The sequence below is a fragment of the Dromaius novaehollandiae genome, chromosome 5, assembly GCF_036370855.1.
Source record: "Dromaius novaehollandiae isolate bDroNov1 chromosome 5, bDroNov1.hap1, whole genome shotgun sequence".
Classification (NCBI taxonomy): Eukaryota; Metazoa; Chordata; class Aves; order Casuariiformes; family Dromaiidae; genus Dromaius; species Dromaius novaehollandiae.
In genome coordinates this window covers 51519377-51546191 of record NC_088102.1, presented here as the reverse complement: position 1 = coordinate 51546191, position 26815 = coordinate 51519377, and the positions used below count along the sequence as shown (strand labels likewise).

Sequence of the window (26815 nt, the reverse complement as noted above, 5' to 3'; positions counted from 1 at the left end):
TTATTATATGGACGTTGCACAGCTTTAGGTCACAGAAATGTACAGAAACGCAGGGACAGCTGAGGTGAATCCTGGTAAGGCAGGCGCATGAGGCAGCTGCCTCTCGGTGACCGAAATGCGGTCGTTAAGGCCCCGTTACGGCTGCGACACCGCTCACGGGAACCCTCCCAACGTCAGGGACGTGCCTTAGAGGCACGGGCAGGCCAGAGGCAGCTTTTGGCGCAAGGCCGCTGCTGGGAACCGCCCGCGCTGGCGGCGCACGGGCGAGGGGCCCGTGCCTGGGAGCCCCGCCCCGCCCCGCACACCGCCGGTGCATCAGCGGGCGTCGCGGCCCGGGATGACGCGAGGGGGGCGGCCGACCTCCGACCTCCGCCTCGCCGCCCGGCGTCGCGGTCCCTCGCCCAACGGCCGCGGCGGGGCCCCGGCGCCGCCGCCCCGCTGATGGCGGCCCGCCCCGCCTCGCTATTGTGTCTCGCGCGCAGGCGCCCAGCGCGCGCCTGAAGGACCCGCGAGCGGCAAGCCGAAGGGCAGGCCGGCTGCGGAGAAGCGCCTCCTCCTCCTGAGCACGGCCGGCCCCGGCGCGGGCTGGCGGGCTCAGGCGTTCTCCGCGGGCACTCCCGGACGGCGAGGACCCCGTGCTGCTCGCTCCCGCGCCGCCTGCCTTACGCGCTCGCGTGCGCGCTCTCGCTCCCTCCCCTCAGTAGCTCGGTGCGGAGGTAGCAGGAGCAGCGCAGGCGGCGGGGCCCGAGTCGGCTGAGGCGGCCATTCCTATAGCGAGAGCGCAGCGCACTGAGTCCCCCCTCCCCCGGGCCACTCGCGCACACGGTGAGGGGAGTGGCGAAGCCGTGCGGACACCGGGGAGGGCGAGCTGGGGCGATGACCGTTGGCTCGGGGAGAGCCGCGAGGCTGCCCGTCACGTGACCGCCCGGCGCGCGCCCGGCTCAATGGGCGGGGGGGGCGGCGGGGCGCGCGCCGGCAGGTGCGGCTCGCGCGCGCGCCCTGGGCGTGGGGAAGCCGCCGAGAGCGCGCGCGCCCGCCCGCTCTCCCGCGTGTCCCCGCCGCGGCCCGTTTCCCCGTAACGCGGTTCCTCTCTCCCTAGCAGAGATGCCCTCGGCTACCAATAGCACTATGGCCAGCAGCAGCGGGAAAGCGGGGCCGGGCAGCGAGGCCGCCCCGGCGGCGGCGGCGGCAGCAGCCCCGCAGGCATCGGGCGGCAGCATCACCTCGGTGCAGACCGAGGCCATGAAGCAGATCCTGGGAGTGATCGACAAAAAGCTGCGCAACCTGGAGAAGAAAAAGGTGCTGCTTTCTGCCCTCCTGTCCCGCGGGGGGTCTCAGGTCCTGCCCCCCCGGGAGCTCCCGCCCTCTGCTGACCGTTGCCCTGGCGCCGGGCAGGCTCGGGCCGGCGGGGAGAGATCCCGCCCGGTCTCCCTTCTCTACCCGCGGCGGCCAGGCGCCGGCCGCAGGGCAGCTCCTCAGCCGTGCCCCGGAGCCCGCGGCCTGCCCGGGCTGTTCCCGGCGTCGCCCCCAGGGGCCGCCCGCTGGAAGGTTCCAGAAGGGCGAGCGCCTCTCCCTGCCTGTCCCGTCCCGGGGGTCCCCCAGCCCTTCGGGCCGCCCGCCCGCCCTGCGCGGCCCCCGCCCGCCGCCGGCAGAGGGCAAGGCTCGAGGGGCCGCGGTCGCCGCTCCCCGCCGCCCCGTGTCCCGGCTCCCGGCGAGACCCTCCGAGACGCCCCCTCCCCCCCCCCCCGCCTTCCGCCTTTTGTTTCCCTCGGCGGGGCCCGGCCGAGCTGCGCCCCCAGCCCGCGGCACGGTTTGGCCCGCGATCCTCCCCCCGCCCCGGCCCCCGCTGCCCCGCACCCGCGCAGCAGAGCGGAGCGGCGCGGCGGGCGGGGGGGCTGCCGCCTCCCTGCGCGGGCACATGGAAGCCGCGCTAACATGGCGGCGGCGGCGAGAGGCAGAGCCTCGGCCCCGCCGGCGGAACCGCATTGTGCGAGCAGCCGGCACAAAGCCGGGGGCCGCCGGCCACCCCGCCCCGCCTCGCCCGCCCCGCCCGCGGGGTTTCCTCGCCGCGGAGCGCACCCCCCCGGGAGCCTTAGCTCAGCGGGAAGCGGCCTTTGAGGAGTTATTTATAGCTACGGCAGCGACCAAATCCGTGCTCCGCGGAGGGTTCGAGCTGTGACAGCAGGGGAAGAGGGTGCTGTGGTTGCAGTGTATGCGGCACCCGCTCCGGCTCGGCGTTGTCTGAGCCCCAGAAGGGTCCCCGGCCCGCAGAGCGTGAAGTGTCCGTCAGAGTAAAACGCTGGAATACCTATCGCCTACAGCCTTATTTCAGGCCAGTTTGTTAATAAGCTAAAATTCAGGAATCCTAAAAACCATCTTTTATCTATGTTGAGGCTAAACCTGTTTTTCCACTTAAAACTGCCCTTTTGCAGTTTTACTCATTTATGAATTTGGCTTTTTTTAATCTAGCACTTTAGGTAGCGGTAGTCTAGGCTAGTATCCTGTGTTTTAGGAGGCAGAAATATTTAGCAGTAAATTAGGCAGTATAGGTGAGTTGCAAATGAAGCAAGCTGTGCTTTGCTTTGTGGCTGTAAATACGCGTGCAGTGCGGTTTCCCCACTTAAAAAATGGATACTGGATTTTTTTTTTTTTTTTGCCCAGGCCATGGGCTTTTAAATAAGTTTTAGAATTGTAGGTTCTTCTCCTGGTCTGAGTATGTATAGATGCATATAGATGTCCGTCTTCAGCTTGTTATTAAAACATGCATGCATGGACACACACAAAAATAATCTGTCCTCAACTTAAGCAATGCAAAAGTCTTTCAGTATGTCCCTCAAATGTTTTGCATCAAGTAAAATGGTGTGAAAGGTTTGAAATTATTGTCATATCTAATGTACAGAAAAATTCTCCCAAAATAGTGTTTTAAGATGCTCAAAAAGTTTATATTGACAATTAAATTTGGAAGGTGAAAAGTCTTTTGGTGTATTCTCTACTTTTAAGAAATAAAGAGGATAAGCACAGTTTTACTGGTGTGTAGGTCAGCTTTCCCTTCTAGTAGCATTTTTATTTACCTTTAAAAATAAGTAATTTACACCTAATTTACACCTGGCTAAGCCATTTCATTCTCTTTGAATGGACTTTTTGGTCAACTTCTTGTGAAGTATCTTGAGTTAGAAGGATATATGGAAGGCTATTATTTTCTGGCAGAACAGGGTGAAAATTAGTGGTATTTTTGTCTCATGAAAGCCCTAGTTTTTGTTAGTTATGTGTCTGTGGCTGCTGTCACTGCTTTTTATAATTATGGTGTCATAGCAAGTGAGTACAGGGAATGCAGTACCTTTTTTCTGGAAAAGGCCTTTATTGAAAGAAGATCTTGAATTAAAATTACTTTGAGTATCTCTTTTTGAGGTGCTCAAAGTGCTAAGCAGTGTGTGTTTAAGAAAGAAAAGCTAGGTATTGTGTGCTTAGTTAGCTCTCAAACAGATGAAAGGTTCAAAGATTTCTGTTGTCTTACATGTTAAAAAAGTACTGAAAGTTTGATGAGGTAGGGTTCTCATGTAAACACCATAACAGAAGATAAATTATTCTCAGTGTATTAAAGTAGGATTACTCATCTGTGGGCTCGATCCTGTCCCTTCTGTGAGGGAAATCAACACCTCTAATAAAGAGAACATTGACATTGCATACTTGGGATCTTGAAAACAAAACAGTATACTTACAGGCATCTGTACTTTGTGTTACTTGATAAGTTTATTTCTTAAGTACAAAATAATTTTTCTGTATTTTGAATCTTCTGATGAGAGTATTTTTCATTTTTTTTCCTTGTGCATCCAGAAAGAAAATCACACTGGATACTGTGCAGAGAAGTTGGTGAAAAATTCAGTAAATCTCACTGAAAACTTTTGCTTAGTTGAATATTTAATTCTTTACTTGTCAGGAGCTGATAAAGAAGGCCAGTAGAGATGGCTTGGAGACCTTTATAGTTGAGAACAAATATAAAAATACTGTTAACTTAGATGTATGCTTTTGAAGAATGAAAAATGATTATTCTTTAAGGAATGCTAACTTAGCTCTTAAGTGATATTAGACATTTTGAAGTAAATTTTCTAGTGTCATAATCCCTTGTAAGCTTTGAGAATAAAATGATGTGACTAGGAAAATACAGTACAAAATTTAAAGTCTTAATATTTCTAACGCTAATTTTATACTGTCGAGTGCTTTTATATAACATTGATTTGAAATGCTAAATTGTCAGTTACACTTTGATTTTCTTCTCTTAAAAGTGAACTCATTATTTGAAACAATGAGCATGGCTTATGTTATAGGAGGTTAGGATAGATTGAGTTACTGTCCGTAAATGTATGTAAAAACATGGCCTGAAAATGTCTGCATTCTCTTCATCTTGTTATGTTTGCAAATGATCAGGAATGCTATTCTGTTTTTTTCTTCTTCTTCTTCCTAGTAGACTAGATTTGGTGGTGGGGGGGGGTAAATGAAGGGCAATTTTTTCTACAAGACCTTCAGACAGGTATCTAACTTGGATATCTGATGGCAAGTTTATTTAAGTAAAGTTGTGTGAATTCCTTTAGGTTTTTGTTAGGTGTCTGAGGTTAAAATCTAACCAGCTCTCCCGAGTTTCCTAGGAGAAAATATTCAGATAAAACCTGCATTTTCTTCATTTTTTTAGGGGAAAAAATATCCCAATCCCAAATAAAGCTGATTGAATCGATCAAACTCATGTGTCTTTGTACAATGTGGAAAAGAAGAAACGTTTTTCCCTTTCAGCTCATGTTTAATATAGCATGAACTATGTGAAACCAGTTTTTAAAACCAGACGTTCTGCAGGAGGGACAAAATCTCTCATTTGCTAACATTGGTCTTAAGGTATGGGCAGGTGATCACAAAGACTACTCTTAGGCAACTGTAAATATGAAGTAAATGTGTCAGCTTAAACTACGTGGTATGGCTTGGGCTTGGTGTATTCAATTCACAATTCTAAAGATGATGTATTTTAGCTGTAGCTGGTAACATAAGCTGCTATTGCTTTATCAGCCTGTCTTTGAATTCCTGAATAAGTGTAGTAGGTATCATGACTGGTTTGAAAAATTAATACCTAAAAAGTGCCTCTACCATTATTGCAAATAATGTTTGCTGGAACAGAATAGTTAGATGTTTCAAGTTGATCTGACTTGAGACAGCTGTCTATCTGCTTTTCTTTTATATAAAATGAGTTGGATTTTCTATAGGAAAAAGCTAACTATCTATAGTAAATGCCAAGATCCGTTTGCTATTCTTCTAGGCACAGCTAGTGGTAGTAGGAGAGAACCACACTAAGTTGCCCAACCATAGCATCACTCTTACTGTTTTTGCGCCATTATTTGGGCCACTTGGGTGTTGAAAGCAATTTAGTGTCTCCAGACCCTCTCCTTGGGAAGCTTGGTTGTATCAATAGCTTGTCCTGTAAGTGGGGCTGTCTTGCTTTACAGCATAAGATCAGTCCTAGGGCTAGTCATCTTCTGCAGTCTGTGCATGTCCTGTCCTCTCAGGATGAAAGCAGTTGGCTCCCAGGTATCAGTATGGCACAACAGTCTTCCCTCTGCAATCGAGCAATTGGAACGCAGGGTACATTGCTAATCACAGGCAGTTACGGTCTATCACTGTAATATGCTTCTTTTTAAAGAAGGAACTGTTTTATTACCTCCTCTTTCTCACCTCGTCTTCCCCCACATACATAAATTAGTTCTTTTAGAATGCTAATTTAGAACTTAAAAGCAAGTACTGCTTAGAAAAGTCCAAATGCAGTCTGTGCTAGCTGAAGGTATGAGGCTATTCCAAATTTATCTTTGAAGATGAGATATGATTTTGAGACCAAGGAATTATGAAATCTGTTTGAAACTGTGTATCAAAAGTCTGGAACTTTATTTAAAACCTCTTTTGATAGCAGTTGTGGAAAACTAACCTTCATCTCTTAAAAACCAAGCATGTATATATGTAAAATTATTTGATGTTTGGTAATTCCCTGTTTCATCTCTTCCTGTTTTGTTTTTAACTATTTTACGCAGCGCGGGTATTACTCTTTCAGCAAGTTCTGTTAACTAGATAGTTATGTTGATTCTTGCAAGCTGAATAAGACCATGTAGTTTTTAAAGTTTCTGTGGTGCTGCTTTGATGTTTTTTTGATACTTTTCCTTTTCTTTTGAAAAAAATGTGTTGGGAAAACCCAGTTTTCTGGGCAGTGTTCCTGTGTAATGTGTTAAATGTTTTACCGCTGGTGATGTTTGCACACTGTGTAGTGGGGTAGGGCGAACAAAAGGTTAAGTATTATAAAGCGAAAATGAAAGTAGGGTTGTATTGATCAACTAGAAGATGATGTAAAAGGACATGCTTATTGATAAGTATTCACAAAGACAAGCCTTATCCTGTGTTCTAGAATTCACTTGTGGTTGTAAAGAGAACTCATTTACCAGGGAAATACGATGCATAGAAAAAACTAGATCTCTGGCGGTGTAGAAAATTTACCTATGAATTCATAGTGCTTGCATACTTTTGAAAGAGAACATGCATATACAGCCACCAAAACTTTTAGGAGTTTCACTTATCTGTGACTTATCTCAGGTTACTAAAATAAGTGAGGTTTTTTTCTGTAGTCGATTCATCTGAGTTGTAGCTGTGCTTAAAAGGAAGAATCTTTTACATTTAAAAGATCCATCAGTACCATACAGTTCTGCATTGCTTTGGGAAGGAGGGAGTTGATTGGATCGGCTTCCTTACTCAGCTGTCAGTTTGGCCATGTGGCCATCCAGGCTGGCATGTTAAGACTGTGTGGTGAGCGGGGGGAGAATACCCCTTTTGTAATCATTGTTTTCTGGTTTTAGGCTGATTGTGAGACTGCAGTCTTGGAACTGGTATTGCTTTTTGACTCATTTAAAAACTGTCTGATGCAGTACGGAGATATTTTTTCCCCGAACTGTAAAACTTCCCAGATATTTAGAAAAAAACCCAAGAATATTTGCAACTGTTAATTCAAAATAATTGAAGTTTAAACTGAGGACTTGAGTATTTCATGTTTGGGAGTACTGGTGATAACACTTCTTTGCACCTTCTTGAGTATAAATCAAGACTGAAAAAGCTTTTGAGGATGTTTGTTAGGGATGAAGTTAATATGAAGTGTACCCAGATAGTGAATGCAAGAACAGTGTTTTTTTTTCCTTTGAGAAAGATTCTGAACTTCTGATTTCATTCCTGATGCCATTTCAAAAGTGTTTTATCTTTTTATTTTTCTACCTTTTTTGAAGAAAAGTGTTTTTTAATCACTTTTGAGCAGTCTTTCCTGATAAATTAAGCTGATATTAGTGTGGAAATGGTATTGGAGGGCAAACAAATTCTAACGTGCAAATGTAACACATAAGTAAACTTTGTTTCATAGTTTGGCTGTTCTTTTGTTTCCGTGGGAAATGTGCAGGACCACTATTTTAATTTTGGACTATTTTAATTCCTTAATGCTGTTTAAAAATATATGCCGTTTCTGAGGTATTTCAGGAAACAGATTTAAAATAACTCCCTTCCCCCCCCTCATAATTCAGTGTTCAATACAAAATTTGTTTGCTTCAGCTGGCTGAAGAGGTTTTCCCTCTCCCACATTGCAGCTTGTCATGTACAGTTGTGCTGATGTAGCTGGTATAAACCATATCATTGAAATTATCTGGTTAAATATAGTGCCTCCCTCCTGCTTCTGGCCCCCTTTCTTTTAAGGGTTATTTTTACTCAGATCATTCCAGTGATCCAGTTTAAGCATAGCCCTGTAAATGATTGTATCAGCACAGCTGAGTGGTCAGGGATTTTTAAAACGAGTATTGTTATTGAAGCTGATGTCATGTAACTGCACTTTTTCCCGTTAGGCTGACATTTTTGAGGCAGTTCAGAGATGTTAATGAGGACTTGAATGTGAGGGGAAGTAGCGGTTACCATAAAGTAACTCAATATTCAGATACCTATTAAAATAAGATACAGGGCACACTTAAACAAGCCCCCCCCCCCCCCCCCCCCCCCGCCCCTGACTTGTAGCCTGTATGTAGTGCTTTTCTTCCAGGGAGCTCCAAATTACTTCAGGAATCTCAGTGGAAATAGAGCTGAAGAATGGTTGCTTCTTGTCTGCAGGACTGGAGGCTGCTGACTCATGAGCTGCTTAATAGACAATTCATGTGCTCACTTTGGCCACTTAATTTTTTTTTCTGCTGGTTTGGCTTTTATGGTTCAAAATGCATATCCTGCAAGATGAGCAAGGCTGAAGTTGCAGAAGGTAAAAATAAGAGAGTCTTTACTTCTTGCAGGCACTGCAGTAGGTTGCCAAGCAGGAGTTTTACTGCAGTTATTTTATATCACTAATGCTGCTGTTAGCTGACAGTGCAGATTAACAAGAAAGCATTACACTTACTTAATATTTTTGTGTAATGCCGTATTTTGATCTTATACTGCTATACTGTCTTTCGGATTGTAGAAAAATGCTTACTTGGCACTTGAAGTCTTTGTGATAATGTGTAACTAAATACACATTTGCTTGTTCCCTGCATTGCAGCTGAAAGGGCTTTCCATCTTTCACCTTGTCTGGTAGGGATATGGATGCTTTTAGAGAAGAAAAATTCATAGGAATAACTTTTTTCTATTCTTAATGGCTAAAATAGACATATTACCCTTTGTTTTTAGTTGGTGCAACTGAATGAAAACCAAGTGAACAAAGGATTTATATCAGACTTGAGAACATTTGATCGTTTAAGAAAAACTTGTGCACTATCTGAATAGGTTATTGCGATATGCTTAATCTGAAGACAACATTGTGCTGAAGCAAGGCTGCATGGAAAAACTATGCAGAAACAATTGTGTTAATTTAGGGTATTTTCATCTCTTCCCTCCCCTGTGCCCTTAGCCAGCAAAAAGGATTATGTGAGCCTTTTGCAGCATAATTTTGTAATGTGTGTTTTCTTCAACAAAGCTGTAAGTAGCGTTCTAAAATTTGGTGTTCTGTCCTGTTTTTTTTTTCTGTTATTATTTATGGGTTTGTGTTGGAAACTGGATCTCAGAAATTGTTTGGGGTTTTATTAATGCATTTTGTAGACACCATTTAACCAGACTCATATTGGCAGTCTGATTTTCTGTGAACCCTCACAAACAATTGCACCAGTGTGACTGAGGGAATGAATCTGCAAGATCAGAGTGAGTGGCTTCAGCAAACAAGAACTTCTTAAAATTTGTCAGCAAAACCAGTTTATTGGACTTAAGCCACCTTAATCAGAGGAGGCTTCAGTTAACTTGGCTGGCTTTGCGCTGGAGCATTGGAAATGTTTGAGCTCTTTAGCCTACCTTTTGACTCTTCGTAGCTCAGCTAGGATCTCTTGAATCTCTAAAGCTACTTATGCTATGATTGTCCAACCATGGCATCATCTATTCTAAAATGAGACAGTATTTTCAAGAGTAAATTGCCTTTAGTTCCTGTTGTGGTAGATGTCCAATATTCTGAATGTTGTTGAGGCCGATTTTTTTGATCTATCTCCAACTCTGGTTGCTGCATTTAGCTGTTGTTACACTGGTAATATCTGTCCCCAGCATGAAATACCTGTACAAATGGTACTGCCTTATTTGGAGCTCCGGAAGTTCTTAGTTCTTTGACTAGTCCTTTACTAGCTGTGACATACTCAAGGATGAAGTAGTCAAGTGTTAAATCTAACCTGTGAGATTTTCAAAGAAGAATTTTTTTTGGCTCTAGGTGACGTATCAAAAAGACCAAGTCATATAAATGCGGTTATGATTTGTGTTTTAGTAAGTTGTGCTAGGTATAAAATGCCTTGTAAGACAAGCTTTGTTGTTAAACTGTTTCGCAGACTTTGACGTTTCTGAACTATGCTAAGCTTTTCTGATCAACTCTTAAGATTGGGCATAGCGGGTGAATTAGGTAGGAGGAAAAAAAAAGCAGCATATTTTGACTGAAATATCCTGAAACCAAAATAGCAAAAAATACCGTCACTCAGTAGCAACTAATTCTTGAAGAAATATTAAACTGTAAAAGCATTGGTTGCATCAGGATTTTATTTTTTTACATTCAAAAAGAAGTGATTCTCTTTGCTTTCCTCTCCCTGTTGTTGTTACTCTAGATTAGGGAGATGAAATGAAGCCGTTAAAATGACTCCTTTGTCATTAATGAGACCAAAGTAAATTTCATAAAAATATGGTCAGGTCTATCATCTGTAGAAATGTTGAAAACTTAGTGTTTAATTTTTAGGTCTGTTACCTTACAGACTTTACTTCCTTTCTAAGGCCCTTCAAACTTATGCTTTAGATCCTTTGTCACTTTAGGCATGTGTAAGTTTACCTGTGTTTTGCTCTTATCTGTGTCTTCCACAGTTGTGTGAAGAAACAGATTAGAAAACTGGTCCAGGTGAAAGCTAACCTGATTATTTCTTTCACACAGTCTCTCCTCTTGGAAAAAAAATCTTAGTGTTCTCTGATGAGAAATATGTTAGAGTTACTCATATGAATTGTGTTGGTAGGCATTCTTGCACAAAAGATTGGAAACTATTTTAATTCTTCAAGACTTTATGGTAACTGATAGAAGTACAAAGAATTATTGTTCTGAATCTCATTAGCAGTGACAGAGTTTGTTTCCAGTCATGTTTTTGGTTTTGTAGTGATGGAGCGATAATAAGCCCTTTACTCAGGGCTGAGTTTAGCTCTCTGCTGTTTGGACTAAAGTAAATGTGTATTGAGATTGCTGTGCCCATTGGGATAAATGTGTGTTTCCTTGGAATTTAAGTGTACATGAAAATATATTGTGGTAATCAAAATAAAAAAGATGTGAATATTTGTCTCTTGGAGAAGTATTTAAATTTTTTTAAACCTGGAAGACAAGTTTTCTCTGATATTTTTTTACATGAATGTTGTATGTTTGTGTAATATGTTACAGTATTTATGATAATGTCACGGTTCGTAATTTTGTGAGACAGGACAAGTAGAAGAGAGCAGTAACTGGATTTTGTATTTATATTAACTCTTCATGACAATATTTTGTTTATTTTCAGAGCAAACTTGATGATTATCAGGAACGAATGAATAAAGGAGAACGTCTAAATCAAGATCAACTGGTAAAAAGAAAAAACATTTTCCAGATCTCTGTTAGTTTGTTTGATCTTTGTGGAGAAGGAAGGGATGAATTTCATTTCCCCTTTTTAAAGCTAGATTTTTTTTTTTTTAAGAGCTGTGACTTGGCCTCAGTTTCCTATTCCCTAGAACATCTCTGTTCTGTTGATAAGCTGAAGGAATAGGTAGAGGAATTTTTTGTAATACTTTGTTATGTTTGGTGAGGTTAGTTTGTAAATAAGCTGTGGTGAAAATTGGCATACATTGTAACCTAGTACTGCTGAAAAAACTATGATACCTTTGAGATTTTCTGGATGTTTTCCTTTTCTTCCCAGAAAATATGCCCAGGGAGAACTGAAGGAGCTTAGTGTCTTGGTGGCAACTTCTAAATATCATGCAGCCTGATTAGAGAGGTAGCTTTGTCCAAGTTTTAAAGGATTCTAAAAATAAGACATATCCATGTGCATATCACAGCCATCAACACAGCAGATGTGACACTCTATAGATATGTTGGATGTACTGCATATATAGCGTTCTTGTTGAGGCTGTTTCTTAAAAGTAGGTTATTGTAAAGCTTGATTCAACAGCCATTTTTCAATTGTAATAAATATAAAGCAAATATAAATTAAGTTGTATAGTGCAAGCATGCATATCGGTACTTCAGAGATTTCTAGAAGCTTGGAATTCACCAACAACATTTTGCTGTTGATTTTCAACATCAGAAAGGGCTAAAAAAAAAAAAAAAAAAAAAAAAAAGAAAGGTGTCCTTCAACTATTACAGCTGTTCACATAGGAAGAATTAGCAGCTTCCCTGGCATCCTGTGGTCTTTTCATCTGTCTAGGCTTAACTAATGACTTTGGTTCTTTTGTGCTAACTGAAAACTGAAATATCCAAGAAACTACACACTTTAGAGACATACAAGTCTCATCTATGCAGTATTTGGCTAGTGAGAATCAAAATTTGATGCATCATTGTGGCAGTCCCATTCAACGGTGCTTACCTTTACAGCTGTCTTGCTTAGAAACAAAATATGTAGGAAGATGCTTATTGAAAATATATGCTTGGTTCTCTTTGTGATGTGTTGCTTTTTCTTTTTTGAAGGATGCAGTGTCAAAGTATCAGGAAGTGACAAATAATCTGGAATTTGCTAAAGAACTGCAGAGGAGTTTTATGGCTCTGAGCCAAGATGTAAGTAAAGAGCAAATGGTCCAATATGGGCTAGCAGCTACAATAGCAGCACTTAAGCACCAAACTGTCTTTCACTAATGCTAGATAATGCTCAGTAGCCTCTGTTTACAGCAGATGAAATGCTCATGATGTCTTGTGTGTTTGACTGTTTTCTATTACTGTGTGCTAGTTTATATCAGGTTTTTTGAAATTTTTTCCTAAAAGATTTTTCTGAAGACTACATAAAGGTTTGGTAACAAAAACAGTATATTTTCTTTTGACAAAACATAACTCTTGAAACAGTTTGATTGTGAAACAGGACTGTCATACGGTATTGTGTAGCACCACTTACTGCTAGTAGTAACTTTTTTTTTTTTAAAGAAAGGAGGGATTTCACAGGCTTGCTTCTGGTTGGTAAGATGCTGAGGGTTTATATTTCTTTATATGACCACAGGATATCAAGTCTCAGCAACTGGATGTAGTACAGTCCTTTTTTCAAGATTCTTGCTGTCTTACATTTTACTATCAGTAAATTAAATGAAACTACAGTATGGGATGTGTTTCAAGATTTATGATTTTCATGAGTGTGTTAACTGAGTACTAGTAAAACAGGAATTCTTTTGCTTTGTTGTTTCACCAAGGATGTAAAAATAATGGTGTAATCAAAAATAAATTCTATAACTGCAATAGGCAATTCCAGATATATGAGCAGCTTTGCTTTGTTTTTTGTGCCGGGAGCTTCAAACAAAACAAGGCACTTTAGACCTCTGAGGTTACATTGCACAGAAGAATTAACTTGGGGGCAAGCTGAAAGCTTAACCCGTCCTACAGAATTGGAGAATTCTGAATGCAGTAATACTATAGAGTTAATGAGTTATGGAGAGAAGAGTAACAGTGGTGAAATTCATTGTGTAGTCAGTATTAGCACAGCGGACTGTTCTAACAAGTGTATTTAGTTTGTGAACAGACTATTTGGTAATTTCAAGGGCATCAGCATCCACACATTGTAAGCTGCTTTCTATATTTGATTCAGTTGTAAATTTATATGCCTCTAAGCCATTTCTTTGCTTGTCTTGCATTCGGGTTCCATGTATGTGTATGAAAAGTTAGTAACCGAGAACTTTTCTTCTGACAAGTTTGTTCTGAAATTTAATCTCCCTGGTCAGCTGATTTTTTGAAAGAAATTAGTGAATCCAGGACTAATAAATTGGTCCTCTGCTTTCAAACTTGCTTCAGCAGTTTTCGCTAATCGGAGTTAACTTTCATACAGCTGATCTGAGTATCAAGTGTTTTGTTTAAACAAACAAACAAAATCGGTGGTTTCAGAGAGAGAACATTACTATCACAAGTTACATGTGTTAAAAAGATTAAAATATTCTGTAGTTAAAAGTTAAGCGAGCTGTATTTTGGATGCTAGGTGCTTGGATTAAGAATAAGAACTTAAGAAACGACATGTGGGTTGAGACCTGTGGGACATTTAGTCCAGTGTTATGACAGCAGTGGTAGATGGTACTGGATAGAGTACAAGGCTGATCGCTATCACTCATCCGTTACCTTCCAGCATCCACAATCCTTTAATGGAGAATGTTAGTGGGCACATCCCTTCCTGTTCCCCTTAGTATCTATCTGTAGAGCTGTTGTCCATTAATTTGTTTAAGTCCTTTCTGAGCTTGCTGGAACTATCTTTCCAGACTTTGATGGCAAAAAATTCGGTAAGTTCCCTCCCATGGTACGCAAGAAACAGGAATCTTTATCTGTTTTAAGTTGATCTCCTAGTTTCAAAAAGTGTCTCCTACCATTGTGGGATATAGTGAATAACCACTCTGTTCCCTTAGCTGCTGGCATTTGTGATATTTTTTTAAACCCGGATCACCTTTACTCCTCCAAACTAAGGAGCCTGAGACTTTAGTCTTGCTCATATGGCAACTGTTCTGTCCCCTTGATCATTTGAGTTGCCCTTCTCTGTACCTTTTCTATTTCCTGTATGTCCTACCTGAGTTACAGAAACCAGAAGTCGTAAATAGCCAAGGTGTTTGCTTAAAAGGTGTTTTTTCTTTTTTTACACTTTTGCCACTTTTATCTAGATAAAAATTACTTAGGACTTTATAGAATAACTCACGAAGGAAGTAGATAATACCAAGCTGGGTTTGTTTCAGGTAATGCTTTCATCTCTGAAGCTTTGGACGCTGTCTATTACTACATTTGGTTTACTGAACTATTTGTCAGTCATGCAAAGAAATACAGGCTTCAAATAAGAATATGATCAAGATCCAATATATTTCAAAATCTGTGGCTGTGCCTCTAAAGTTTCTTACTTGCAGGCACCTGACTTTGCTTAAAAGATACTCTTCTTATATCACAAATCATTCTGCTCTAGTGTTATATCGATAATTTGCAGTTCAACAGCAACATCCATCTCTAGTTACCAATAAAAGGTATTTCAAGCCTAAATTTTTTCCTAAGTTCACCACAAGGCAAAGCAATTTAAAGTTCCTTTTTCATTTTGAGCAGATCCAGAAAACAATAAAAAAAACAGCTCGCAGGGAGCAATTGATGCGAGAAGAAGCTGAGCAGAAACGTTTAAAGACTGTACTAGAATTACAGTTTATTTTGGATAAGTTGGGTGATGATGAAGTACGCAACGACTTGAAACAAGGATCAAATGGAGTTCCGGTACTGACAGAAGAGGAGCTGACAACGCTGGATGAATTTTACAAGCTAGTTTACCCTGAACGGGACATGAACGTGAGGTAGACTTGCAGTAAAGTACTTTACTTTATAATTATCAATCTGTTAATGGTATTTTGTCCCATTATCATTTAAAGACTCAGTAAGAAATCCGTTATACTCTTCTTCTTATTTTTTTTGTTTGTTTGTTTTTAAGGTTGAATGAGCAGTATGAGCAAGCATCTGTTCACCTGTGGGACTTACTGGAGGGGAAGGAAAAACCTGTTTGTGGAACAACCTGTAAGTATCTTTTCTGTATTAAGAGATAGCATGCTTAATTTGTGCTAGAACTAAGATACAACGTTTGGCGTCAAAGAACTTTGACTACTTACTGTAAGCTTACTGTGCTGTGTATTTGTTACTGATGCAGCATTACTCAGTACTTACCTGAGTCTGTTTCTGCTGTTTCAGCAGTATTTTGCTGCTGTTGGTGCTTGGTAGCAATTCTTTGTTCTCTGGAAATCTGGCTCCCTCTATCTGGACAGGGAGCTTTGTCAGTAATAGGACCTAATGTGTAAACCGGCATGGCCTTATTTAGTGCGACATTCCACTCCCTTGTCATCTCCCTGCTTAAAAAAAGAAAGGGGGAGAGCATTCTCTCTTACCCTATTCTAAAAGTAGAATGAATGTTTTTGTCCTCTAAAAATTACAACTCTAGTTACTTTTCTGTATGCTGAACAATATGCTTTGAATATAAGTAGAACAGAATTGTGGGGGGCAAGGGGCTTAATATTTCTGTCGTAGGTATAACTTTCTGAAATCAAACAAGCTAATATTTATGAAATTGTAGAATGCTATCAGACTAAAATGTAAATAAAGACTAAATCATCATGTCTTACTGCAAATATGGGTTATCCTAAGGATACGCTTTGTACTGTGGGGATTTTTAAATCTCCTGGTTGGAAACAAATAAGGAAAGTTTTAGGGAAGATTATCCTTTTCTGTAGGTAAAATAGATAACAACTTTCTTGTTTTTTTTTTTTTTTTTAATTTATGTTTGTTAAAGTATAGTAATACTGAGATGTTGAAAGTTTTTTCTATTCTCTTCTTAGAAAGTGAAATGATAGATAACAGTTGTAATGCTAACTTACTTTACTGAGGAGTAACAAACAGAGGATTGTAACATACTGTGGCCTTAATGGTAATTTTTTTTATCCTGTTAAAATGAAATTTTTGGAGAGGTACCAGGTTAGTACCTTATAATTAATGTTTGTTTTACAAGGACTTAGGTTAGTCTCATGCGGTTGTGATGTTAGGTCACATTTTGTAGACTCATGTTACTGAGGAGGAGAAGAGAGGTACCATGTATTTTTGAAGAACTGGAGGGAAGGGAAGGTGTGGGAGTAGCTCTCAGGAGAGAGATGATATATGCTCCTTGGGGAGCCAGTCGTTCTGTTACTCGATGAAGTTGCACTGAGTATTGTGTCTGGATCTCGAGATGAGCTTTTAGTGATGCTGGCAGCCATTGCAGGTTTGCTTTGTCCTATAACTTTGGATTAATTTTACTGTGTATCTGTGCTCTTTTATGTGTATCTATTGACGCAAATAATAAGCATCATCACTTGCCAAATGTCAATTGTGAATGTTCATTTTCAATCTGTTTCGTTGGCCTAGACAGTCAGTAATACTGCCTTGCCAATGTGGGTGTACCGATTCATTTTGGATTAAGAAGCCACAGCGTTCATCTGAGGCGCTGAGTGCAAGCTTTTGCTTGTTTCACTTACAAAGCCTGTTCTGAACCACTTACCTTAGTGGGGGAAAAACCCCACGAAGGTGATACTTTTGTAAATTTGTTTATTCTGACACAGCTGATTTATAAGGATTTGATTTACTGTAAGCTTTTTTCTTTTTTCCTTCTTTTTAATGAAGGCATTATGTAGATTACAAAGAAATTCAGTTACAGTCAAAACTTTGGGTTCTTAAACTTTCCAAACTCAAAAATGGGCAATCAGAGGTTTTTTGAAATAGCAGTAATAAAAGTATGGCGATTAAATTGGTAAACTTTACCTCACTTTGAAGTGTTTCACAGATTTGCAGAAAAAAATACGTACTGTTAATGTTGTCCTTGCCCTTCAGATTTTTGTGATCTAAGGTTGCATTTTATGATATAATAATATAGGCACTAGTTCTAGAACAGTAGTGTCTGTGATTGGCTCGGGGCAGCAGCAGCTTACCAGCAAAAGAGTAATAAAACATGTGGGATCTTTGTGGGGAAAGAAAACGATAATCAGGATTGAGTGACTGTTAATCTGAAACTTATCTGTCTTGCCAGATAAAGCTCTAAAGGAGATTGTTGAACGTATTCTTCAAACAAGTTACTTCGATAGCACCCATAACCATCAGAATGGATTGTGCGAGGAAGAAGAGACAGCACCCACACCTGCAGTGGAAGATCCTGTAGTAGAAGCTGGTGAGAGTATGAAGATCTGTTGTGATTAATATGTTGTTCATAGTCTTGTGCTATCTTGTCTTTTGGTATTCTTTAGAATGATTAAACTATAAATGCAATTTCAAGTGCAAAAAACGCTTGTCTCTGAATACTTCAGATTCCTGTAGAGCTTCACATTACAATTTATAAACAAAATTTGGTTTGTCTATAGTATTTAAAATGATCAAAGATAAAAGTTCTGATTATTCTGATCGTGTGAAGCTTTTCTGCTTTGCAGTGGGTCCACCAGTTAATCCTTTGTTAGAAGGGAAGAGTTCTTTGTAGCATACTTGAAGAAACCTGAGAGTATGGTAACAAACTTAGTTTTCTGCTCATTTTTCCCCCTTTGGAGTTATGTAGTGGAGGAAATTGGAATTGGGGGAACTGAACGCAACTCTTCATAGCAGAAATAGAAAATGATTTCCCCCCCTGCCCCTTAAAACTTGGGGTAACTTTATTGCTTAATTTTCCGTTAATGTTCTGATGTCTTTATTTTCTGTATTTGGAGTTACAGTTCTTCTTTCTCTACCTTGTGATCTTAGTTTTGTTTCTGAGCCCAAGAGGTGCTTAATTCTTTGAGGCAGCAATATTGAGGCTCTAACTTAAGATCTAATCATAATTCTGCATTCCTCTTCTTCCCCGCCCCCTTCCAATTTTGAAGGTGTGTCAAGAGGCAACTCCTTCTTTACTGTATAGTAAGCTTCCAATGTTAGGTATTAACGTTACTCGAGTAATTGTACATCTGTTTATTCATATATCTAGTTGTACTCCTGTGTACTAATTATCCGTAATGCTACTTCTGATGTTTTTGGTAAAGCAAATAACTACTGCAAATGCATCACGTTTCTTCAGAACTCTACTTTTACTGGGGGAGGATATTTTTTATCCGATACCTTTATATCTTTTAGGTCTGTAACATGATTGTTTGCTGAAAATGGTGTATTTTTCTTACAGAACCTGATCCAGCAGAAGAATTTACTGAACCAACTGAAGTTGAATCAACTGAGGTATTACTCGCTGGAAAGATTGTCACTTTGTACAGTTTTAATGCCACGTACTTTTACTTTCATACCCTTTCTTATTTTTATTTTAGTATGTAAACAGACAATTCATGGCAGAGACTCAGTTCAGCAGTAGTGAGAAGGAACAGGTAGATGAGTGGACAGTTGAAACGGTTGAGGTAAGATCTGGTGTACTGCAGGTAAAATTGCAATCCCTGTTTCCACTGAATCACAACTCATGACAGGTTTTAGTGCTGTGCTCTCTCCCTCCCCCACCCCCCCAATCCCTCCTTATTTTATATACGTATATTTAAATAGTCTTGGACTTGACCACTCATTCTTCAATTATCTATTTAGCTCAGGAGTACCTCAAATAAGGACTGTGCAACCTGGCTAAGTTTGTAGAGAACATATATTGTACAACAGTGGCTTGCTTGAGCAAATGGGATTTAAAAGCTAGGAATGATGTTTTTGGAGGCTTAAGCCAAAAAAAAAAAATCAATAAACACGTTGCAATTGTAGGAATTAAATTGAGCTATGCAGTTGCAGACAGCATGGCATAGTTGTGCATTTGTGCAGTTCCGTGGAAAGACCACTGAAAATCTGTCTTTCAACTCATCTCTACACCAGACTGCATATACACATAATTCTCTCTTAAAATATACCTAAATGTGCTACTCATCTTTTTGCTTTTAAGAAATACTGTTCTTAAAATAAGTATTTAACTCATTACTACTTCGCAGTTGAGTGAGAGTGTTCACTTGTGATGTTTGTGGTACGTTGCTATTGGGATCTATTCCCGGTTTAGTTTGCAATGATAAGCCTATTATTCTGTTACACTAGAATGTGTGTTCGTCACACACACTGGAAGAAATAGGCACATGCAGTCATTCAGGTTTTTGATATGTTGGGTGCTTCAATTGTGTCTCTTAGCAACAGACGTGAATAGTGTCTTTCTGGTGCTAGAGCATGTTAGTCTGTGGTTTACCTTAGCCTTCTGCCTCAGCAAGTTCCAGGCGGTCAGTTTTTTTAGACTCTCTTCCCTTTAATTGTATGTGCTGTCTTCAGGCTCTTTAAGCATCGAAGCAAAGTAAGAATTCGTCGTCCCTTCAAAAGGTGAAGAAGAGAGGAGCTGTCTTGAGGCAATTATCCTTTCTGCCAGATTCTGTATTTGGTCTAGATAAAATTCATATTTTGTGATGTTGAAGGCCATTGAGAGAGTTAATAATACTTAGGATGAATGTGAGGCTTCCATAACTAACTGGACAACTTTGCCATATATGTAAACAGTTTTGGTGGTATAGTACTCTGTTCCTTTGCTAAAAGACTTAAATCACATTTCATAGTGATGATATTTTAAGGAATTTAAAAAAAAAACAAAAAATCAATAACAAAACTCCAATAAAACCAAGCTTTAAAGGGATGCATGTTTTGGAGGGTATACTTGAGCGATTACAATAAAATGGACACTTTAAGACTTGATTGGATTCTGTCTATTCTGAAACATACCTGAGTTTTATCTGTGTTTATACCAAGTTTCCTGAGTAGTCCAATTCTGTGTAGTCCTTAGTATAAGTAGTTTGGATGAGGACATGAGAGTACAATAAATGTTGTTATGCTTGAAGCCTGTTGTGTTTCTATCTTCTCTTAAAGTCTAAGATGACATGTTGCGCAGTTGAGAACAGGCACATTCTCCTGGAAATAATAAAAGGCAATAGCCTTATAAAAAGAAAAAGGCAATAGTATGGTAAAAGAATATAGATCGTAGTTTTGTGTCAGACTTAATTCTGAAGTTCATAATTTTCTGTACCTCATTACTCATCTGTTAAACCTGGGTTATGTGAGTGTTTTTTTTTATACAGAGTAATAAAAGCAGTAAGAGTACATACTTCAGTTCTTATTTCTGTCCCAATTTCTTGGGCTGTGTATAAATGAGCAATTTAGAAATACTTAGAGTTGAAAACTGCTTCTTCATAATTAAGAACTTTATTTTCTAATGGGTTTTCGCACAAGAAGGGGAAATTGAGAATAACTGTCTTTGGAAATGACTCTTGCTGTTCTTGCACCAAAATCCTGTTCCTCATGGGAATGAAACTGAGCTGTCTTTAGGGAAGATGGTGTTATTTACTCTATAAAGCTTTTCTGTGCATCAGCTCAAGATAGTTGTAGCTTTAGGATATTAAGAACTGTGAGTAACAATTGAGATGTTCTGGAAGATAAGTTTTCTGAAAGAGAACATTTATGCAGAAGATTTCTGTCACTGTCATGAAGAAGGCTATCTATCACATTAATTTTCTGCAGTAGCTATCAAGTAGATAAGATATGTTTGAGATTTCTATGGTATGTTGATAGTTTGAGAAGTGACAGTATCTCACATGATGCTTCTGTATGAGCCTTCCATGTATTTTAAACTAATGAATTTGCATGTGAATTCTCAAAGCATGTCTATCTTTGGATTAAAACAGTGTTTGAATTTTGATGGAAATGTCCTTTATTGGTCATAGTCCTGGATTTTTTTCTCCCCTCATCCCTTTCTAATGACTACCTCAGTGACTGAACCTGCTTCTGTGCACAGTCCTCTGTGTTGTGCAGAATTGGAAATTGTTCTGTGAATGCCAGAATACAAGTTCGTTCTGGAGAGTCTGTGGTCTTGTTAGGCTTCTGTTCTTACCTCTCCTCTTTTACCTCTTTTTGCTTGCCCCTCGCCTTCTGTACCCTGTCATTCTCCTCGAATCCCGTATGGGCAGCTCTGCCTACTGAGGTGGTAGGAATGCACTTTGAGTCAAGTACCGCTGGGAGATTCAGCCTTCCTAAAAATTTTGTGTTGTTGCTGTCACTCCAGATGAAGGGAGACGTTTTGATTGGGCAGTAAGTTGCTGGGTGCTTTTTTAATGATGATCCTTATATGTTAGTAATTTCTGTAGCTTTTTCATGAAGCGGATTGAGTTAAAAAGCTGGAAATAGAGCCTGTTTATTAGCAACTTAGTAAGCAAAAGTTTAACTTTTTTTTTGTTTATCCTCACATCATGATTAAATCCTGTCAAAGTACCTGGTAGGGATAGCAAGACTAAATGAATATGTCCTAAACAATTCATTTTAACATTAAAAAGAGGTTTGAAGAAGACAGGTGTAAAATATGAAGCATCATCTGAGGTTGATAATGTAGTATTTGTGGAAAAAGGATTGATTAAAATTTTGTCCCTGTTCATACTCTTGATTATTGAAGATACTGAATTGTTATGAATGACTCAGACTATGCTGAGTGATGAAAGTCAAATAATTAAGAACTTTGTACAGTAACTGTATAGGATGTCAGTAGCTGCTGGTTTTACCTGTGAAGTTTTATCTAGTCCTCTGGCCTGCTTTTTTTCTTTCCTCTTGTTTTAAAGCTTTGTGCTATGAGAGGGCACCGTATATGTGCTGTAAATAACTTACTTCAAAAAGAACTTTTTTTGCTTGTGGGACTTTCTTATTTATTTTGGTAACAGTCCATAATTTGCAGTTTGGGGACTGTGTAATACAGAAAAAGAGAGTCGGGTCATGCTTGTTTTCCCCCGTTGGTAGCCTTAGAGTATACTTCCATGGGAATTCTCAAAAGAGCTTCTCTTTAGACAGCTAATACATGTGAATGGAATTTTAAAGAGGAATGTAGGTATGGTTAGGGATTTGGTCAAGGGAGAAGCCATTTCAGACTGGCAGGCACTTGCAGGTGCTAAATGTCATGTGAGAGTAATGTTTGGATATCCAAGCAAGGAGTAGGCACTTAACTGTTAGAGGATACTTTGAGGATTCTTTGAGAAGCTTAAAAAAAAGAAAAAAAAATACAAGCTTTGAGGGTGGTTAAGAGTTCAGGTTTACAGACATGTAATCATTTGTCATGACTGCTCTACTGCATCTGTCTTCTGCAGTTCTGATAAGAAACTGGATGTTTTATGTAAATTTAATTATTTTGAACTTTCAAGTGCATGTATGCTAGATGTTGTCCTGTATAACTGTAAGTTTAAGGCTTGCCTGTTTATGTGGAAGATTATTAACAAATAATAGACTTAGAGTATTCAGGATGCTTTCTGGCAATAGAGAAACTGTAGACAAGTTATTGACAGTGATGCTGTTTATAAAAGGCAAGTGGCATGAATGCAAAATGAAAATGGCATTTCTGCATTATGGAAGTTGCCTAAAGAGCAAAAGAGAAATTTAAAAATGCTACCTCTGCACCTCAGCTACGCTTGTAACTGTCTGTGTTTTCAAACAACTTGATGCCATATGTTCTCAGATGTTTCTGTTCAGCTTTCCTTGTTACTCTGCTATCTTTGATTATATGTGAAAGCTTTCCACTATTTCTTACTTTCTAGGCCAGTACTGGAGTATGTCTAGTTAATCCTGTCTGCCCTTCTACATACGATGAAGTTCTTACCTTCTTTCAGTCTTTCTGAGCTTCCATGCCCACTATGAATTGTACCTCTGTTTCTGGCCTCTTTATTCATTTATTTACTTTTCCTCGCCCCACCCTCATGCACCCTCCTGGTTTTTTTGTAATCTTTCCCCCAAGAGCACTGCCTGCTTTCTGAGACCAGAAATCAGTGTAGGTGGGATAACACTTAAGAACTCAGGTCAGATGTGTCTAAGGAGGCTTAAAACTTTTGAAGTCTTAAGAAAGACCCACAAGTTCTGACTGGGCTTACACTTTATGAAAATGTTACAAAAAAGGGCTTATTCTCCATGTGTGCACCTTCCTGAAACTTGATTTTTCCCAAGTTCTTTGAATTTGCAAATGTAGATAATGCAAGACAAATTGTTGTCTCTAATCCTGCTTTTAAAAAATACTCTAATGTTGAAATGAAAAAAAAATTAGTTAGTGCTGTTTCTAATGAAGAATAGTTAGACTAGTAGGAAAGTGAATAACGTGTTGAATAAATACAGCCTAAACTTTCTAATCCTGTGGAATATCCGGATCAATAGCTGGGCATGTTGATGTAACTGTAGGAGGTTATAGTATTCTTCTTCAGGAATACTACTGTAATTACATACTTAATGAATTGGACAACTTCCATAAATTACAAAAACAACTGAGTCATTTTATTTCTGTTCTGTGCAGTGTTCTGTGAAACTCGAGCTGAAGTTTTAGTCAATTGCTTGTTTCTTACTAGGTTGTAAATTCACTCCAGCAACAGACACAAGCTACGTCTCCTCCAGTTCCTGAACCTCACACGCTCACGACTGTGGCTCAGGCAGACCCTCTCGTTAGAAGACAGCGAGTACAGGACCTTATGGCACAGATGCAGGGCCCATATAACTTCATGCAGGTATGATGAACTCACTGTGGTACTATCAAGATGGAAGCAACAAACAAAATAGCACTTTCTGGCTGTTAGTCATAATTTAAAGAGTCTGCTGCATTTTATTTAAAAAAAAAAAATAGAATGATCTTGAAAACCTTATAGTGCTGTACAGCCAAGATCTTATCCAAAGCCCCAAACCCATGCTGCTGTGAAAGTGCAATTAGAACGTTACTGAACTTTAGTTTTTGGTCATAGTCAGTGTACAGAAAAGGCAGGAAATTGTGTACTAGTGGATGCTGTAGCATATCCCACTTACTGAGCCCAACTATAAAATGCCCCTTTCTTTAAGCTAGTTCTAAATTTTGTGTTATAAAAGCCTTCTAGAAAACAAGAATAGACCCATTCTGGATTGCTTGTCAAAGGTTCTCAAAACAAAAGGGTTTCCTGAAGTTTCTAGCAGCTTTACATCTGAAGTTAGAAGAACTAGAGATGCATTGGGAATTAACTGGACAAATCAGAAAAAACTTCTCTTCCTCCTCCACAAAATAGAGTAAACAAAGAAGTTAGTAAGAAGTGGGACATATGCTTATTACATTCCTTTTTTTTTCCCTGCTAATATGTTGAGTATAGTTGCTTCTTAACTGCAAAGTGAAAATGCTAGTTTAGAATGAAGAATAAAGAACAGATCACCTGCTATTCTGTCTGACCCTTAAAACCTTCCTCTAGTTTATTTTTGTCAGATAAAAATAATTTGTATTTGTGGACTGAATTTTCGCTGTGATAAATATATTTGGGATTTTAATATCTTGATTTAAAATCTTTAGTAAAACCAGCAATTGCTTAATTTTGCACTTTCTTTACTGTGACCTGATCACTTCTATAGGTTGAACATCAATATTTTTAGAATGCAATAAATTGGGTTTTATCTAATGTTTCAGGATTCTATGCTGGAGTTTGAGAACCAAGCACTTGATCCTGCCATTGTATCTGCACAGCCCATGAATCCAGCACAGAATTTGGACATGCCACAGATGGTTTGCCCTCCAGGTCTGTAGTGGTAAATCCTAAGAGAGAATATTGGGGAAGCCTGCAAATCATTTATTAGAAATGCTTCAATTACTGTTATATAGTAAATGAATCATCACAACTGATAATACAGTAATGTTAAAGTGCATTTTTCAGGAAATGCAGTTGTACTTTTGAGGCATACTGTTTATAGACCTGTGATTCTCAGTTGCTTCTAGGTTTTCCTTAGAAGTGTGGAACCATAGAAACTTTTTTAAATCGGTAAAATATATCTTTTCATAAACTTGTTCTCTGAAATAGCTGGATTATGTTGGACAATTTAGAAAGAAAAATATTTTTTATGGAACAGATACCTGCTACTTTGTATATAACCTTTCGATGCTAAAGGGGCTAATCATTTTTATGATGATGAGTTCATGATGATGATGATGAGTATCAAATAACTTTATTACATAAGATGGTAATGCTATTCTGTAAAAGGTTTAATTGTACTGCATAATAAGTAAAATTACTTCACTTTAGTTCATGCGGAGTCAAGACTTGCCCAGCCCAGTCAAGTTCCTGTGCAACCAGAAGCTACACAGGTAACATGTTTAATAAATTGTATTTTGGATTCTTAATTGACTTTAGTCTTACTTAATATTTTAATAGGATTTGGTTCCTAAGTTTCTGATAAACTTGAAGGAAAAGCTGAGGTTCTAATTTTGGGAAACTCTTTTTCTTCAGTATCTCTTCAGCATTGTCATTGCATAGCATGAAACTTGTATTTAGTAATGCTTATAAAACAGTGCAAATTTTCTGTAATGGAGTCTTATCACACATTGCGCCTTTTGGAAAACTCTGAGGTTCAGTGCTGAAGTATGAGTTTATAGAGGAAACTGCATTTAGAGTTAAAGGCTTCTTAAACCTGAGGGGACAAGCACTGGAGCAGTTCCAGTTTGTTCTGCCCACTCTAAGGGGCCAGTGTACTTCCTGGGCTTCAGTCTTTAAATTCAGTGCGTTTATGTGATTTTTCTTAGGTCTTTTTGTAAAATCCTGTGTAGCTGAGCGTTAGGCTCCCATCACTTAAGACGTGTATCTCATGTGACACTGGTGAATTTTAAAGATTTTTTTAATTTAAGATTTCCCTGTCTATTCTATTCAAGATGGACTAAGAATTTGACGTAAGTCAATATTTGCCTAGTAGTTTTCCTTTTCATGCTAAGCTATATGAAGCAATATTTTAGTTTACATGGAAACAAGTTATCCTTTATTTGCTTACTTGTAAGTGACAGAAAGGCCAAGAACAAAATTACTTACTTAAAGGTCAGTGTGTATCTACTGGGCTGTTTCAAGCAAGTGTGGGAACACAGATTTGATAGATTAACTATTTAGTTGCTGTTGTCTTAGACTTGTTCTATTAAGAATTAATCCCAGTTGCTTGCTTGGATTATGCTTTAATAATGGGGTTGTAAAGCTCTCATTCTGAGTTAGAATGCTGTTTTCAGTTGAGCTTTACTGCGATTCCTGTTTAAGTAGAATCTCTTAAACTCACTGTTGCAATGTATAAATGATGTATTATCGTTTCTGTTAAGATGGTGTCTGTTTCTTACTGAATTTTCTGGTGATTAAAGAGCTTCATGATTTTGCATTATGCACTAATGGCATATCTGAAGGACTCTGCTGATCTCAAATAATGAATCTTGATCTCTGTAGATGTAGATAACAGGGAGAAATCTGAGTTAATTGTATGTCTTAGAGTAATGTTAGTGTAAATTGCTTTCTGTATCTTGCCCAGATAAGCTCTGCAAGTTCTAAGTCACTCATTTCATAGCAACAGGAATGCGGTGGTTTTTCCTGAGTGTGCACGTTTTTTCCTCTGTATGTGTGCCTGCTGTATTTTTCCAGTATTGTTGGTTTGTAGATGTAGAATAACTTTTATGTCAGATTTTTCTCCTTGTGAGCTTTTATTTTATAGTGTTAAATGATGCCTGTGACTGACCCTAATGTATTCTTTACCTTATTTTCCCTTGCCTCAACCAGGGCTGCCAATAATTCTCTTAGAAGTCTTGCAAACAGT

General features: G+C 39.5%; 1 protein-coding gene across 3 annotated transcripts in view; it reads left to right on the top strand.

Annotated features, from left to right (window-relative positions):
* The first annotated feature begins 609 nt into the window (after window positions 1-609).
* The window catches only part of CAPRIN1 (cell cycle associated protein 1), a 40030-nt gene continuing 13824 nt past the window's right edge, over window positions 610-26815 (top strand). The window contains exons 1-12 of one of the 3 annotated variants that reach the window (XM_026099967.2): window positions 610-825; window positions 1100-1299; window positions 11070-11132; window positions 12230-12316; window positions 14807-15045; window positions 15180-15262; window positions 17295-17432; window positions 18405-18457; window positions 18544-18630; window positions 23599-23754; window positions 24669-24777; window positions 25279-25340. In XM_026099967.2, the coding sequence (XP_025955752.1) occupies window positions 1105-1299; window positions 11070-11132; window positions 12230-12316; window positions 14807-15045; window positions 15180-15262; window positions 17295-17432; window positions 18405-18457; window positions 18544-18630; window positions 23599-23754; window positions 24669-24777; window positions 25279-25340 (1272 nt within the window). In that variant the 5' untranslated portion in view covers window positions 610-825; window positions 1100-1104. The remainder of the gene's footprint in view (window positions 826-1099; window positions 1300-11069; window positions 11133-12229; window positions 12317-14806; window positions 15046-15179; window positions 15263-17294; window positions 17433-18404; window positions 18458-18543; window positions 18631-23598; window positions 23755-24668; window positions 24778-25278; window positions 25341-26815) is intronic. The other 2 variants (XM_026099966.2, XM_026099968.2) reach the window with 2 other exon arrangements.